Raw genomic sequence first — 14,883 nt, 5'->3', positions numbered from 1 at the left:
GGTGAGGAAAGCTGGGGGGAAGAACGCACCCGGCTGAATGAATGACCAGTGCAAATGCCCTGAGGTGCGAACGTCGGTCACATTCAAGGGCAAGACAGATGGGATGTGGGTAGGAGGAGGGGTCAGCTGTGGGCTGTGGGCGTGTGCCTGGGCAGGGCAGGCACAGAAAATGCGAGTCGAAAGAGGGTTCGGGTGTCACCTTCCGACGTGATGTTCCAAACAAGGCCACACGTCAGAGCTGCCGTGGCACACAGAGCCCCACGTCCCCCGAGTCCAACGGACTGAATCGCCGTCTTTCCGAGGGGGGCCCACGACCTGCAGGCTTCTGGGTGTTTTACAGGTGCCCCGCTGCAGACTAACCCGTCTCCGTCAGGCTCTCTCTCCTTCAGTGGGCGAACCATTTGTCCAAATAAACTCCTAGTTGAAGTCCCGGATCTAAAAGCGAATGCGGGAGCCTAATATTTAGCTGCTTATGGTACAAAAGAGAGAGAGGACGAGGGTGGGCAGCTGGCGCCTTGGGTGGTTCAGAGATCCCTGAAGCAACCGGGGTCCCGAATGAACCTAGGAAAAGAACCAGCCCGCTGGGCAACGGGTCTCGGGAGCCCCTGGCTCGGGTCACACGCAACCTGGATGGGCCAGAGAAAAGCCAAGGGCCAGTGCCAGCTTCCCGGTCTTCTGGGGGGCTCTAGCATCGCCCTGGCACCCACAGTAAGGCACCTGGCCTGCTCAAGGCGCTACCCCAGAGGGTTGGCCATCCTCGCCAGGTGGTTCCAGCTGGTGGCGTTGGAGCCTGGCTCGCGCCCACCGTTAAGCCCCGCGAACCTGGTCGGACGAGTGGATGCAGTGACTTCTCTGCCCATGAGACACACCAGCAGGGACAGCGTCAGCCGCTGAGGCTTAGCCAGGCTGCGCAGTGCGGTCTGTCACTCGAGGCTCCCGCCCAGCAGCCGTGGGGAGGCCTGTCATCACCTGCTTTTGACAAAGAGACGCCGGGCCTGCCCACACTCACTCCGCGGCCTCCAGGGCAGGAACTTAGGGTGAAAGCAATGATTCTTACTGGGGACAATTCTGCCCACCAGGGACATCTGGCAGTGCCCACAGACACTGGTGGCTGTCCCCCACTGGAAGGGGGTCCTATTGGCATCTAATGGGTAGAGGGACCAGGGGCGCTGCTAAACGGCCCCCCCCCCCGTGCCCAGGACCCCCCACTGAATAGAACGATCCTGCCCAGATGTCCGTGGTGCAGAGGCTGAGAAACCCTGGACTGAGTAGGGCGGCGGACGAGGCCTCAAGCCCAGTGTCTGGCACATAATACATGCTCAGTAAACACAGCCAGGCAACCAGAGATCCTAATTAGACCCCAACACAGAGACAGCAGCCGAGATTTAACTCACGATTGGTTCAAAGAATAATAAAACCACCCAGTCCAAAAACTGGATTCGAAAGCACACGATTTGGGGAAAGCCACTTGTCCATTTAACACCTGGGCAGGATACGGCCGGGGGTTGAGGCTGCCTCGCCCCCCCCCCCCCCCCCGCCCCGGTCACAGAAACATCCCCTGCGCCAGGCACACAGTAGGCGCTTCATGAACACTTACAAGAGCACGCGTGAGCGAGGGGAACGGCAGCCCTGTGCGCGCGTACAACTCGTTTCCGGGCCCCTGTCTGGCAGAAGGAGAAGAGAACCGACCATCGGTGGGGTTCAGGTCAAGGAGAAAGGGGGGGTAAAGGGTTACTCTCTGAGAGCCCGTTCACCCAAGTACACAGGAGGCCGCAAGCCCGGGACGCCCCAAGGGACCAAGGGCCTGCAGTCTCTGGGGCCAGCGGCATGGTCCTGGAGGGGCCTCCTAATGGCCGAGCTGCACCCTCTGACCGGCCGGGGAACCCTTCACTGCCGGCTCTCCAGCTAAAAGGCTTTGCACCAGCCCTGGGCCTGGGAGCCCCCACCCGTCCACCCCACCTTCCACCACAGACAGGCCCAGAAAGCGTGCTGCCCACGGCCAGTCACATCCTCCCAGGGGCCAGCGGGCACACGGGCAATGTGCTCGCTTCCAACTTCCCAGTGGGCTCCATCCATCCTTGGTGAACAATCACAGGGCGTAATGAGAAACCCGAGCCTCCAGACGTCAATCTGCCCCCAGGATCCACCCCGCCCTCCAAGCCAGCGACCCGCCTGAGACCCCAAGGACACCCTGACCCCGGCACGGGCCTCCTTCCTGCCAGGGCAATGAAGGGCCACACGCAAGCTTCCCTAAGCCCCCCAGACCCCACGCTTACAGTGTGCAGGTTACGATGAGGGGGAAACTTGGGGCGCCCGGGGGGAGGGGGGAGCTCAGCCGGTTAAGCCTCCGACTCTTGTTTTTGGCTCAGGTCATGATCTCACGGCTTTGCGGGTTCAAGCCCCGCGTCGGGCTCTGCACGGGCAGCACGGAGCCCGCTTGGGGTTCTCTCTTTCTCGCTCTCTGCCCCTCCCCCACTTGCACTGTCTCTCTCAAAATAAATAAAAACAAAAACAAAAACAAAAACAAAAACAAAAACAAAGAAGCTACCCGGGGTTTTCCTTTCCTGAGCTACGGTGGCAACGAGGATACGATCTGCGCCAGGGCGGTCCCAGCAACGAGCAGCTTTCCCTTTTTTAAAAAGAAATGTTATTCTCAGGTAACTGTACATCTACAGAAAGTGTAAGAAATAGCACAAGATCTCCATACACCCCACACCCCGTTCCCCAGCAGTAGCATCTTGCAAAACTGCATCATCTGTGGCTGTCCCAGAAACTCCCACACTGTTTAGCTTTGTTTTACAGACCAGGGGACGGAAGCCCGGTGGGCACCTGCCCCAGGTCCCCCGCCAGCAGGGCTGTGCCTCTCTCAACCCCCCTCGCCGAGAAATTCTCCACCCCAGAGCTTCCCATGGTTTTCATCCCACCCCTCAAAGCCTCGTGCATGTGTCAGCTCCCCCCGCCCCCCGTAGAGCCTTCGGAATCGGGACCCCCTGCGAACATCTACCCCCCGCCACCACCACCACCACCACCACGGCATGCTGACATGGCCCCGTTTCTCCTCCTCCCTGGCATCACCAGCATCGGAAACCACGTCTTTTGTCTGCTCCCCACTGGAGTCTAAGCTCCGTGAGGGCAGGCATCCCCTTCCGCCCCCAGCTCCTCCAGTGGCTCAAAGCAGCTCCGCCATCTGATGGATGAACAAACAGGCGAGCCTCTTCCCCACACTGGGACCTGCCCTCTGTCGGGATACAACCTGCCTATCGGGTTTCCGCAGCTACATTTAGCGGGAGGCTGCAGCAGCTGTCCGGACAACCCAAGTCATTTCTGGACCCCGCCTCCAAGGCAGGGGACCACCTCCACCATCAATTTGCCGCAGCCTCTCTCAGCCTTGGTGTCTGCATCAGTAAAATGGGGAAATGACTCTCACATTCCCTTGCAAACCAAAGCAAAGTCTTCCCGGAGGGGTGGGGGAGCCAGCTGCTTGTCCGGCTGGTGGGGGGGGGGGGGCTGCTCCATAACAAATGATGGAAAACAGGGCACCTTAGCCAACAGCCCCCACACTCGGAAGACCAGAGGACCCACTGACGAGGTGAAGCACAATCACTCTGACTGGCTGGCACCCCCTGCTCCCTTTCTTTTTAAAATTAAAAAAACCAAAAGCAAAGACAACTCCCTGCAATAACACCTATTACCCGTCGAGGGCCCCGGGCTCACAGCCCCAGTCGCCAGCAGAAACCAACTCATCCTGGAGGAAAGAAAAGTTCAACTGACGAGCTATAAATATTTCTGCTAAATGCTGCTGGGAGTGGGGCTTTCTGCATGAGCGGGCCCCACTGAAAAGGAAGGCGGCTCACCAGATTTGTTTCGAATTATGAAAATAGATGTTGTCTCCCCACATCTGTTTTGCCTGACAAATGAGCACCAGTTTGCCTCCTAAATAAGGCAGCACACCAAGGCCGCCCCAAAACCCCGGCCTCTCCAACTCTTCAGACAGGAAAAACAAATAAGGCCAGGCCTCCCAGATTTGAGCTCCAAAAAGGTGACTTTAAAAATCTCATCTCTCAAGCTGCGGGCTCTTGGGGCGTCTGGGCCACCTACATGCTTCAGCTGGGCTTTCAAAGCTCACATCTCCCCGCACAAACTGAAGCTGATCTCATTAGGAGGAACGGTATCTTCGGCTGCTCTTTTAGAAGACCAGGAGACATGATCAATTATACAAACGTGAAAATGCCAAAGGGGGGGCGCCTGGTGGTCGGTTAAGCGTCCGACTTCGGCTCAGGTCATGATCTCACAGCTCGTGGGTTCTAGCCCCGCGACGGGCTCTGCGCTGACAGCTCAGAGCCCGGAACCTGCTTCGGATTCCGTGTCTCCCTCTCTCTCTGCCCCTCCCCCACTCGCACTCTGTGTCTCTCTTTCCCGATAATAAACATTTAAAACTTTAAAAAAAAAATTTTTTTAATGCAGAAACACTAAAAAAATAGCCCCCCAGACTCAAAGCCAAGAGTATGTTCCTAACATGCTGAAAAAGGCTGATTTGGGGAGGGAAACATCAAGGCCAGTGCCACTCCTCTGCCCCGCTGGCCGGGTGACTGGGTTAATATCATCCTTCTCCTTTAATTACTCCCAGACAGACCCAATCCCAGCACAGACACGTCCGCCAGCCCGCGGATGTGATCCTGAAAAGCCCATCCTCCTGCCCCGTTCTCGCCCCAGCACCTCGGGGAGGGAGTGGGGCCAGCAGCAGGCATCATGAACCTGGTGATGCTGTTTTGGTCTCTCTCTTTTAAAAAAAATTTTTTTTAACGTTTATTTATTTTTGGGACAGAGAGAGACAGAGCATGAGCAGGAGGGAGAGAGGGAGACACAGAATCCGAAGCGGGCTCCAGGCTCTGAGCCATCAGCCCAGAGCCCGACGCGGGGCTCGAACCCACGGACCGCGAGATCGTGACCTGAGCTGAAGTCGGACGCTTAACCGACTGCGCCACCCAGGCGCCCCTGTTTTGGTCTCTCTCTTAAAGAAAGGCCCCTTTTTCTTCATTTTGGACTTTCCTCCTTAAAGATGGACACTGTGGTCCTGGGGGAGTGGAAAGACACCTCAGTGACTGCATTAACTCAAAACAGAGCAAATTCGGCCACCCGACCTCTGTCTTCCAGGGAGAAGGGAATTACAGGTGTTCGGGCTAAAAACTAGGAAGAGGTCCGAGTTCTCCCGGCAGCTCATTGTTTCGCCGCCCGCACGAAGCCGGGAATAGTCAAGAGCGCCACACGGGCACAACGGGAGTAGCAGGGTTCGCTCCTGCCTGTGGTTTCTGTTTCGGGAGGAGAAATGAAAGAATCGGGCCAAGAAGCCCAGTGCTTTGGGACGTTATTTGCTCTGTGTCCTATCTCCTACAGATGAAATGCCCAATCTCCAGCTCCCCAGTATCCCCCCCGCCCCCCCAAGGAAGCAGACGGATAGGCTGGATTTGCTTGGCCTGGCAGAAATGAAATGCAGTTTAGGGATCCCAGGAGACATCCAGTCGGCCCCCCCTCCCCCCACCCCCAACCCTCTCCCCACCTTTTGTGGGCCCCCTACATGTAAAACCCCGGAGGCAGATTGATGCCTGCTGGCTGGAGGGTGGAAATTTATGGCTTTGCAGCCAGGACAATAGTTTTCAGGGGGTCAGTGGGGGGGGGGGGGGGGGAGCAAGGCACGTGGTCTTTCTGCCTCTCCATCCTGCAGCGCCCCCTTCTAGTGTCCCTAACATACACCCCAACTGTAACTCAACTCCATTTCCTAAATGCACTGGCTCTGTGGCCGCCTACAGGGGACGGAGTTGAGAAGCCCCCCCACCCCCACAGCAGTCGGGAGAAAGCCCAAAGTGGCCCACTTTCCTGGTGGACGGCAGGACAATGCCATTTGTGGGTTCAGTTCCTGCAGGGACAGCAATGGTGGCTGCCCCCCTCCCCCACCAGCGGGCCCTCCGCTCCCACTGTCCGCCCCCTTTCCACCCCTGCAACAATCACCTAGTCGCCATGGCAACGAGGTTAATTAATGCATCTATTTCAGAGAAGTAAAACCTCGGACCCATTCAAGGTGCCCTGATATTGTCATCCTTAAAAAAGCCAACCTCTGATGTTTGATGTGTCTATGCGCGCCACGAAAAAAAAAAAAAAAAAAGGCAAAAGTGATAAGAAGTGGGGAAAGTTTTGGGAAGGGGCTGGATGGGAGGGGGTTTCTGCCCACCCGCACGGGGGGAGAAAGCCAGGAATGTCACTTTTCTCTCTCTCTCTCTTTTTTTTTGGTGATGGTATAAAATTAGCACAGTCAAGTAAATGTGTTATAAACACAAAGACACTGCCGGGAGGCGACGCGCCTGAATGTCAGGGAGGGAAGAATGGGAAGAATCGCCAGAGAGCAGTTTGGGGAAGGGGGCGGGTGGTCAAAATGGTCGGAGAGGGTGGCGGCTGCAACCCTCGCGAGCTGCCCGAACAGGCGAAAAAATTACATGAAACAAGAAAAGCCAGTGTGGGCTTAAGGGGGAGGCCGGGGCAGTCTGGGGCCGAAAACAGTTTATGAGCAAGTGTTTTGAAATCCTGCTTTAAATAAGCCGGTAAATGAATTCAACCTTGTCAGATCTCTCTCCCTCGCGCAGACCAAATACCCCGCTGGTGTGCTGTCTAGACAGATAACAAAGGACTTTTTACAGCGCCCAGAGACGCGCTGACAAAGTAGCCATTTAAAGATGCAGTATTGCTTTCTCCGTCTGAAACGATTTGTCAGATGGGCTTAAATGAAAACGCTAAGTTATCGGTCTGATTTGGGGTCTGCTAGTGGCCGGGGCTGGGGGCGGGGGGGGGGGGACGGCAGGGGGACTGGCGGCTCTGGAGAATTCGAAAACGTATCATCTCTGATTTGGGCTACGTTCCAGGTCGCTCCAGGCCCGTACGCGGCTGGCCGGCGAATAATTCTCACTCTTGTTCTCAGAAGCCGAGCGCCAACACGTTCCCGGCGCCTAGTGTGGGCAGTCTCTTGCGCACTTAAAAACAGGGTGGCAATGGGGTTAAAATAAAACGCATTGTGGCGGGGAGGCAGGAACTTGTGCCCCTGCCTCTGGGGACCCGGAGAACAAATGGGAGAGCAGAAGTCGGCGTCACCTGCCACTTGGTGTTTTGTGGGACATTCTTGCCCCAGCTTTTACCAAAAGGGCTGTCGCAACGCGGGCCATCGCCCCTCCCTGGGAAAGGAGGACAGGACCGGGCCGGCTGGCCTCAGGGTGCATCTCTGGGACACACCCCGTGACCCAGACATAGCCTAAACCAGGGGCTGGGCCTCCACGCAGACAGGGCAGGGCAGGGCAGGGCAAAGGGAGCAGAAGCTGTCCCCAAGGGCCGGTGGGCCCGGTGCACCGGGGGCCGGTGCTACCACCTGGGGCGCCCCGAGAGGGCTGGGTCCCCTAGATGCGGGTCCCTGGTCCCTTCCGTTCAGGACCGCCAGCTTCTGGAGCAAGGCCCGGGGGCCACCAGGAGCCCAACGTGGTGATTCTCTCCACCAGCCTTCGCTGCCTTCTCTGCTGGGGTGCTGGCCAAGCGGCCACTTCCTCCACGTGCCTGTCCCTGCCAGAGGCAGCCTCTACTTCCGAGACTCGCCTGCCCTCCCTCCCGGCGCCCCTCCCCTCCCGCCCGCCCTCAACCCAGCACCAGGGCAGGCCCTGCTGGCCTCTGCCCCCGGGGGGCCGCGATGTGGGGGGCCACCTCGCTCACATGCTCCAAGCTGAGCCCAGGCCTGGACACACGGCAAACGGTGCAAACAAAACCCTACAGGATCCCTACTGAGAAAAGCTGTCTACACCAGAGAAAAGCCGTCTACACCAGTCCACTAGGAGTCACTGTGCAGGTGCCATAAATCCTGATGCCTCCCCAGGGGGTTATAGTGACTGAAAACTACTCAAATAAAGGGGGGGGGGATTACAGGCTACATGTCTCCCCTTTTTGGTTTTTGGTCTCTGCACGCTCATTTTAATAACTGCTCTTAAAAGGCTGCTCATCTCCACTCCTGTCTGCGGGGCACGGCTGTTTGTGGACGGAACCTCTGGTTTCACCCGGACAGGCAGGGTGGAGATTTGGGAAGACGTCTCCGCTGTGGGGGGACGGGACCCCAGGAGTTAGAACAGCGTCCTCGTTGGTCAAGGGGGTTCGGACGAAGCGGTGGGAAACGGGAGGTCCTCACGGTCCCCGAGCTGGACCTTCAGAGGCCAGCCGAGCTGCATGCCATTTACCAGCGGGACCCCCAGCCAGGGGCGAGGTGACCCAGTCAGCACTAGAAAGATCCCAGTTCCTCCCTGCACGTGTGAGTCCCTGCCCCCAACACACACCTGCTGTCACTCTCACCTGGTAACCAGGGTGGACGGAATCAGCGACCCCACTCGCCCGGGGCTCCCTCTCCCCGGCCACCCCGGAAGTCGGCCAAGCCGGCACAGGGAACGTTTTTGCCAACTCGTCCCCAGACACAGCCGTGGAGAGTCCTAGGCCTGAAAGGGAATGAGAAAAGGCCTACAGGGCAGGATCGGGGCAAATCCCCACAAAAGCGGCCAGCCCCTCTGGGCACCTTCGCTCCCACCGGGGCCCCCTCCCTGCCTGCCCTTCCCGACCCCGTTCTGCTTTTCCCAGCCTCCTCTCAACCCCGCAAGAGCTTACAAACGGCTCCCGAGAGACTGGAAACAGCTCTCCTCCCTCTCCCTTCCCCGAGGCTGGGCCAACAGGTGCGGTGGCTTGCGTGGGCGATCGGTGCCACGGGCCACCCCAATTCTGGGGGCTTGTCCCCAGCAGCGCAGAGCTGGGAGAGGCCTCCTGGCGGGAACAAGCCATTCGAAGAGGCAAGCGATGGGCCACCTCACACAGCAGCAAGTGCTGGGCAAGACGAGCCCTGTCTGTGGCTGCCCCCGCCATCAGCCCGCCCTCAGGGGCCTCCGCCGTGCTCCCCACTTGCTCCAGATCCGGAAGGGGCACCTGCGTGTTCCCTCCCCACCCCAAGAGCGATCAACGTCACAGCCGGCATCGGGGCGAGGGCACCCACTCTGCACGGCGCAGGGAACGTGGATCCGCTCACGAAATCCCCACCCCGGTTCGCCCTGTGAGCAATTACTGTGCCCCCTCATAACCCCATTTTACAGATGAGGCTCTCAGAGGTGACAGGCCTTGCCAGTCAAGACTGGGTCCGGAAGCAGAGTATCAAACCAGAGACTGTGTGTTCCTCCTGGGCCAGCGCCAGCTCCCAGCGTGGCCCCGAGCTTTCTGCCACCAGTGGCCACAGACAGGATGGCTGCGAGGTTCACACCACAGGGAGGTTTCTGTCTGCCTGCCCTTTACGAAGCACCCAGACGGCCCCTAAGTGGGCGGAGGCCGGGAGACGTGGCCTGGCTACAACTCTTCGCACAGTTTCCTGGGCTCGGGCCTGGCTGAGCGCTGCCTCTGGCCCTGGGGTTCCGGCTGGCAGCCCGGCCCAGACCTACTGGCACAGGCTGTGGGGTTTTATTTAGACGATGTCGGCTAAGCAGGCCTGAGGGGGCGTCAGCCTGATTGGGTTTCACAGTGCGTTTGTCAGGAGCTGCCTCCATCACAAATCGGGGAATGCTTTGCTGGTAGGACTGCTCACTCGACGGGCAGGCGGGGACCACGGGTTGCCTCCTTTGAGACTGTTGTCCCTGCGCCCACTCCCACCCCCCTTCCTCATTCGGGGAAGGTTTCTTCCTGCCTGGGCCCGAATCCCACTCTCTGAGGCCCCTCCCCAACCCCTGACCCCCGCAGAACAAAAGCGAGCATGAGCGTCTAGACCTCCAGTCTGAACGTGAGAAGGGGGCATTGCATGACCGGGACGGAGGCCTGGCCTCCCAGGCGGAAAGGTCGGGGCGCGGGGGCGAAGCGAGGGTGGCTCTAGCCGGGCCTGCCTCTCCAGTCCCACGCACTGCCTGTCCCTCCTGGAAAACAGATGTGGCCAGGGCTCCGCGCCGGGAATCCGGGCTGGGTCACTGCCAAGGCTGGACGCGCTGTCTCCAAACGAAAAGTGGGGAATCCCTCGGCCCATCACTAAAGGAACAAATCCACGGGAGGCCCTGGATCCAGGCAGCAAGCATACATAGAAGCCATTTATCAGGATGACCAGTTTAGAAAACTCCACGTGTAGCCTGGGCGGACGTGACAAGGACAGAGAGACCCCCCGCAGGGACTCGAGGGTCTTCCTGAGTCTGGAAGGCCTTGTTCCAAGCCCGGGGGAGGGGACACGCTCCTGGATACCTGGCCATGGCTGCTGGCTGTGTGGCCCCAGGCCCCTATGCACCCTCTCTGGGTCTCACTCAGGGACCCTCGTCTGTAAAAAAAAAAAAAGAAAAAAAAGGCTTGAATCCCATCTGTGGTTTTGCAGACTTATCTTACCAGCAGGAGCCTTTGTTGTGAACGAAAGTCTGGCTTGGGAGCCCGAGGTATTACACAGACACAAACAGCACTATAGAGCAGTGACACGCGGCCCCGGGGAGTGAGGCTGTGCATCCACAGCGGCTGAGGTTTAAGGGTCACTTACTATGTGCCGGGCACTGGCAGAGCCTCGCCCAACACTTGTGTCCTTCTCACCTTGGTTCTGAGACAGAAACGGTTGGCATCAGCCCATTTGACAGACAAGGAGCTCGAGACTCTGAGGGGCAGAGAGCCCTGTCAGAGGATGGGCAGGAGGTCCCCACGGGGGCTTCCCCGTCCCAAGGAATAGATGCCGGGCAGCTGTGACAGAGCAGACAGCCTGAAGGGGACGTGTGCTTCCCCTTCCCAAAAGTGCTGGGGGCGGGGGACGTGGGCGCATCTCCCCCAGCCTTTGCCAGCAGCTCTCTGATCAGCCTTCCTTGCAAAGGCCTGGAGCTCGACCGGCAGGGTACTTTCCGCAAATTAAGCCCACCTTCACGTGATGGGATGACAGCCATTTGGACTTGTGTCTTTGTCATTTATCAAATCCTTTGAAATTCTGTTAAATAAGGACCACAAGCCGCCTTTTACCTTCAGAAGCACCGAGCCATTTGCACATTCTCCCCTGCACGGGTGCTGCGCGCTGCCCTGGGCGTCCTCGGGGATCCTCCTTGGAAACAGCAGAAGCCAGAAAAGCAGGCCCACAGGTGAGCCCCCCCCCGGGATCCCCTGCCAGGAATCCGTCCTAGGAAGCACTCAGGGAACCAAAGTCTCACGGATGCCCGCCTCCGTCACTGCCGCCCAAGGCTGATTAGGATCCAGGACCCGGGTTCCTGAATCTGCATCTCCTCCTAGAAAATTGCGGAAATGCAGGTCCCCGGCTCACTCCCCAAGTTTCTCGATCGATCGGCACCCCGGCAGGAAAGCGGGGAAGCCTCTCCTTTGCAGAAAGTTCCATATCCAGGTTCCCCTCAACTTACAAGGTTGATGGGAAAGCAGGACCAAGAGAGAAAGACGGTCCCGTCGCACCCAGCCCGCCCGTGCCTCTCTCGAGTCTCGTCCTGTAGGACTTCCCACAAGCTGTGCCGTACGTTGAGTGGTTTTCTCGTTCGGTTTCTGTCGGCCACACTTGAGTTTGTCTTTTTCATGGCTGTATACTTCTAGGACGTTCAGCCCAACCCACGGTAGGTACTCAACGAATGTGTCGAATGAGTTCGTGGATGGAGGAGTAAAATGTTGAGGGAAGTGACCCATCCGAAAGCTTGCTAAATGAACACGAAATCACAGGTGATGCACCCCGCCCAGCCTCTGGAGCGGGGCAAGGGGACCCTCCTTTCCCAGCTCTTCTTCCTCATTAGCGCACCCACAGAGGGGCTGGGCTGGGGTCCCCAAAGCAGGCTCTGAAGGGGGAGGGGCTGTGACTCGTGGCTGAGTCACAAAGGGTCTCTCTCCAGGCAGGTCGTGGCAAGGGTGAAGGAGTTGCCAGGACTTAATGACAGAACACGCTGCCATTCCTGGAGCATTTACAAGGCACTGAGCACTGAGCTAAGCACATATTGTCTCATTTGATCCCCACTGTGATCCTATGAAGTGACTCTTAGGATCTCCATTTTACAGATGAAGAAACAGAGGCTCCGAGTCGGGAAGCAACCCCAGGGACGCTCCCCTAGGGATGGGGGCCGTCTGGCTCCACCGCGGGGGCCCCACTGCCTCCCCCTTCTTGGGGCTGGGTCCTCCGTGTCCGCTCACTCCAGACACACGGGGTCCGGCCTTCTCAAGGACCTCGACAGGCTGCAGGCATCCGGACGTACCCGGGAAATCATGGGGGTGCAGGGGTAGGTAATGGGGCCATCAGGGCCAGAAGCAGGAAACCACGGGTGGCCAGGAGAGAAGGGGAGAGGCCCCAACCTCGCCCTCCCCGGCGCGAGGTGTCTCTGGACTTGGTCCTCCTCCGGAAGACCCCTCCTCTGCTCAGACCCTCGTTCCTTCCGAGGAAGCTGTATCATCCCCGCCTGGCAGCCAGCGGGGGATGGGCACACCAATGGCCACTCCGGCTCCAGGGCGAACTCCTTGGGGGCGGAGGTTGCCAGATGCAGAAGAGGCAGAACGGTCTCTCCCGTGCCGGCTGGGGCTGCTGGCCTGGCACCCACTGGCAAGGTGGCCCGTGGAAGTCGGAGTCCACCCGGAGCTCCCGGCCTCGCCTGGACACTCTTCAGGGTGGAGACGAAAGGCAGAGCTCTAGGAGCCCTTCCCGGTGACTGAAAGCTGACGGGCAAGGTCAGATCCCTGAGGGGCCACGATTCTTCTCCTTTGGTGGACCCCACAGCCCACACTCAGCTATATTCGTGGGCATGAGAGCCAGACCGCTAGGTCTAGAGTCCTGGCTTTGCTACTCACCAGCCGTAGGACTTAAGGCCGGCGCCCTCTAAACCTCAGTGTGCACATCCCTGCAATGGGTCTATCGACAGGGAATCTCTGGGGGCCGGTAGGGTTCCCAACCACCAGAAGAGTGCTGGGCAATGTTCCCAGGGACACAGTGGGGGTGCCCAGGAGCTGTCAGGACCATTTTCCCGGCTGATTCAGTCCCTGCTGTGGGTCAAGGTCTCCGGGAAAGCGGTCAACCCCAAATCTGGCCAGAACTAACCAGGCAAAAATCAGGGCACAAAGAGACAGCACAAAGCCCAGGCAGGCCCCCGCCCCTGCATTCCCACCGGTGCGGCCAGGACCTTACGCATTCCAGCCGAGCTGCAATGCCTCTGTGGGTTGCCCATAAAAATTCCTAGACAGGTAGTCAGGTCGGAGGCCGGGCCCGGGATGAGCAGGGAGAGGGCCAGGAGGCGAGCACCCACGTGCCCTTCTCGGCCCTACCAGTAAGGCCAGTGGGCCGAGGGAGGAGCCATCTGGCCTCTTCCTTCCTCGAGAAGGTCTCTGTGGCGGGAGCCTGCCTCACCCCAGCCAGAGTGGCCGCCGGCGGTGGGTCCCTCGAGGGACTCAGGCCTCTGAGGAGGCTCAAGTCTGGTTCACTGGGGCGGGGCGGGGGGGGGGGGGGGGGAGGGTCTTCGAGCAGCTCCCTCCACCACTGGTCACACGCAAACGGTTTTGAAAACGGTAGGCATAAGCACAAACTCTGCCAGACCCCAAGCCAGAGAACGTCCCCCAAGGCCTCCGTCACGGGGGCTTTCCCAGCAGTGACCAGGTGATGGAGGGGTGACGCGGTGTGGACAGCGTCAGCAGAGGTGCTGGCAGGAGCCCACGCACCCCTGCGGGGCCCCCCAGCTGGACACACCTGGGCCCCTTGCTTCGCTGGTCTCCCAACGCGTCTCCCGCTCCCCAGAGCCAAAAACATGCGTTAGGAGGGCTAGGTGATAAATCACAGATCCACCCCGCAAAGCACGGAACCGTTTCAGGCACCGGAGGGCGATTCAGTTAGGGAGGGTTTTTTTCCATTACAAAAAAAGAACTTAAGAGATCTTGGTTAAAACACACACACGGATCCGGATGACAGGCAACCCCCTCCCCCCCCCCCCCCCCGCACACTTTGTGGGGCGCCCCGAGAGTCCAAACGGGCACCGGCTTGGCTTCCCCGGCACGAGCACCATCCCGAGAACGAGGCAGGAGTCCCATCACCTGCCTGACGCTGCTCCGTGTCTGACCCCACCCCCTCCACCCCTAACTCTCTGCCTGTGAACTTGCCCTTTGGGCCCCCTCTGTTCGGGGTTGGGGGGGGGCGTAACCCCGTGACCTTGATCTCATTAGAATTGAGTTAACCCTGACCTTCGAACGGCTGGGTGACCTCAGAAGACCAAAGAGCGAGGTGTTTCCCTTCCGCAGGAGGCCCCGGGAGGCAGCTATTCAGGACCCCCGAGGAGTCCTCAGCAGGAACCTCTTCGAACAGGACTCTCAACCAGGCTTCCAGATTTCTGCCATTTCCAGATACCAGTTCAAGGAAGTAAAATTCCTAAATATTTTAATTTTAAAATTTAAATTCTTTTTTTTTTTTAAGTTTATTTATGTTAAGAAATAGAGAGAGGGAGAAACGCAGTGGGGGAGGGGCAGAGAGAGGAGGACAAAGGATTCGAAGCGGGCTCTGCGCTGACAGTGCAGGGCCTGCTTGGGGTTCTCTCTCTCCCTCTCTCTCTGCCCCTCCTCCTCTCTCTCTCCCTCTCAAAATAAAATAAACTTTCTGAAACAATAAAATAAAATTCAAGTTCTTAAATATTCCACTCACTACCTAGCCTGGTCCTCAACAACACTCATGAAATCAGTGATGTGGTTGTTCCGTTTTTCCTAACACATTTAACATGCATTAGCCCAAGTACTTAACTACGAAATCTGAAATGCCCGTCCCCATGCCTTCGGAAATTTTCGCACAGGCTACCGGTTTGCCGCGGGCCTGTGGAGTTCTCCAAACTCACGAGGCAGGGCAGTTGCGACACAGGTGGCTTCAGCGGGATC

General features: G+C 58.6%; 1 protein-coding gene across 6 annotated transcripts in view; it reads right to left on the bottom strand.

The window, feature by feature from the left end:
* PMEPA1 (prostate transmembrane protein, androgen induced 1) overlaps positions 1-14,883 on the bottom strand; it is a 57,108-nt gene that overhangs the window by 26,354 nt on the left and 15,871 nt on the right. The window contains exon 1 of one of the 6 annotated variants that reach the window (XM_047852611.1): positions 11,020-12,069. The exons of the other annotated variants lie outside the window; for them this stretch is intronic. Coding sequence (XP_047708567.1) covers positions 11,020-11,047 — 28 coding nt within the window. The 5' untranslated portion in view covers positions 11,048-12,069. Of the gene's footprint in view, positions 1-11,019; positions 12,070-14,883 lie in introns of those variants that run through there. 6 annotated transcript variants of the gene reach the window in all.

Source organism: Prionailurus viverrinus, chromosome A3 (assembly GCF_022837055.1).
Source record: "Prionailurus viverrinus isolate Anna chromosome A3, UM_Priviv_1.0, whole genome shotgun sequence".
Taxonomy (NCBI): domain Eukaryota; kingdom Metazoa; phylum Chordata; class Mammalia; order Carnivora; family Felidae; genus Prionailurus; species Prionailurus viverrinus.
This window is presented reverse-complemented; position numbering and strand designations above follow the sequence as displayed.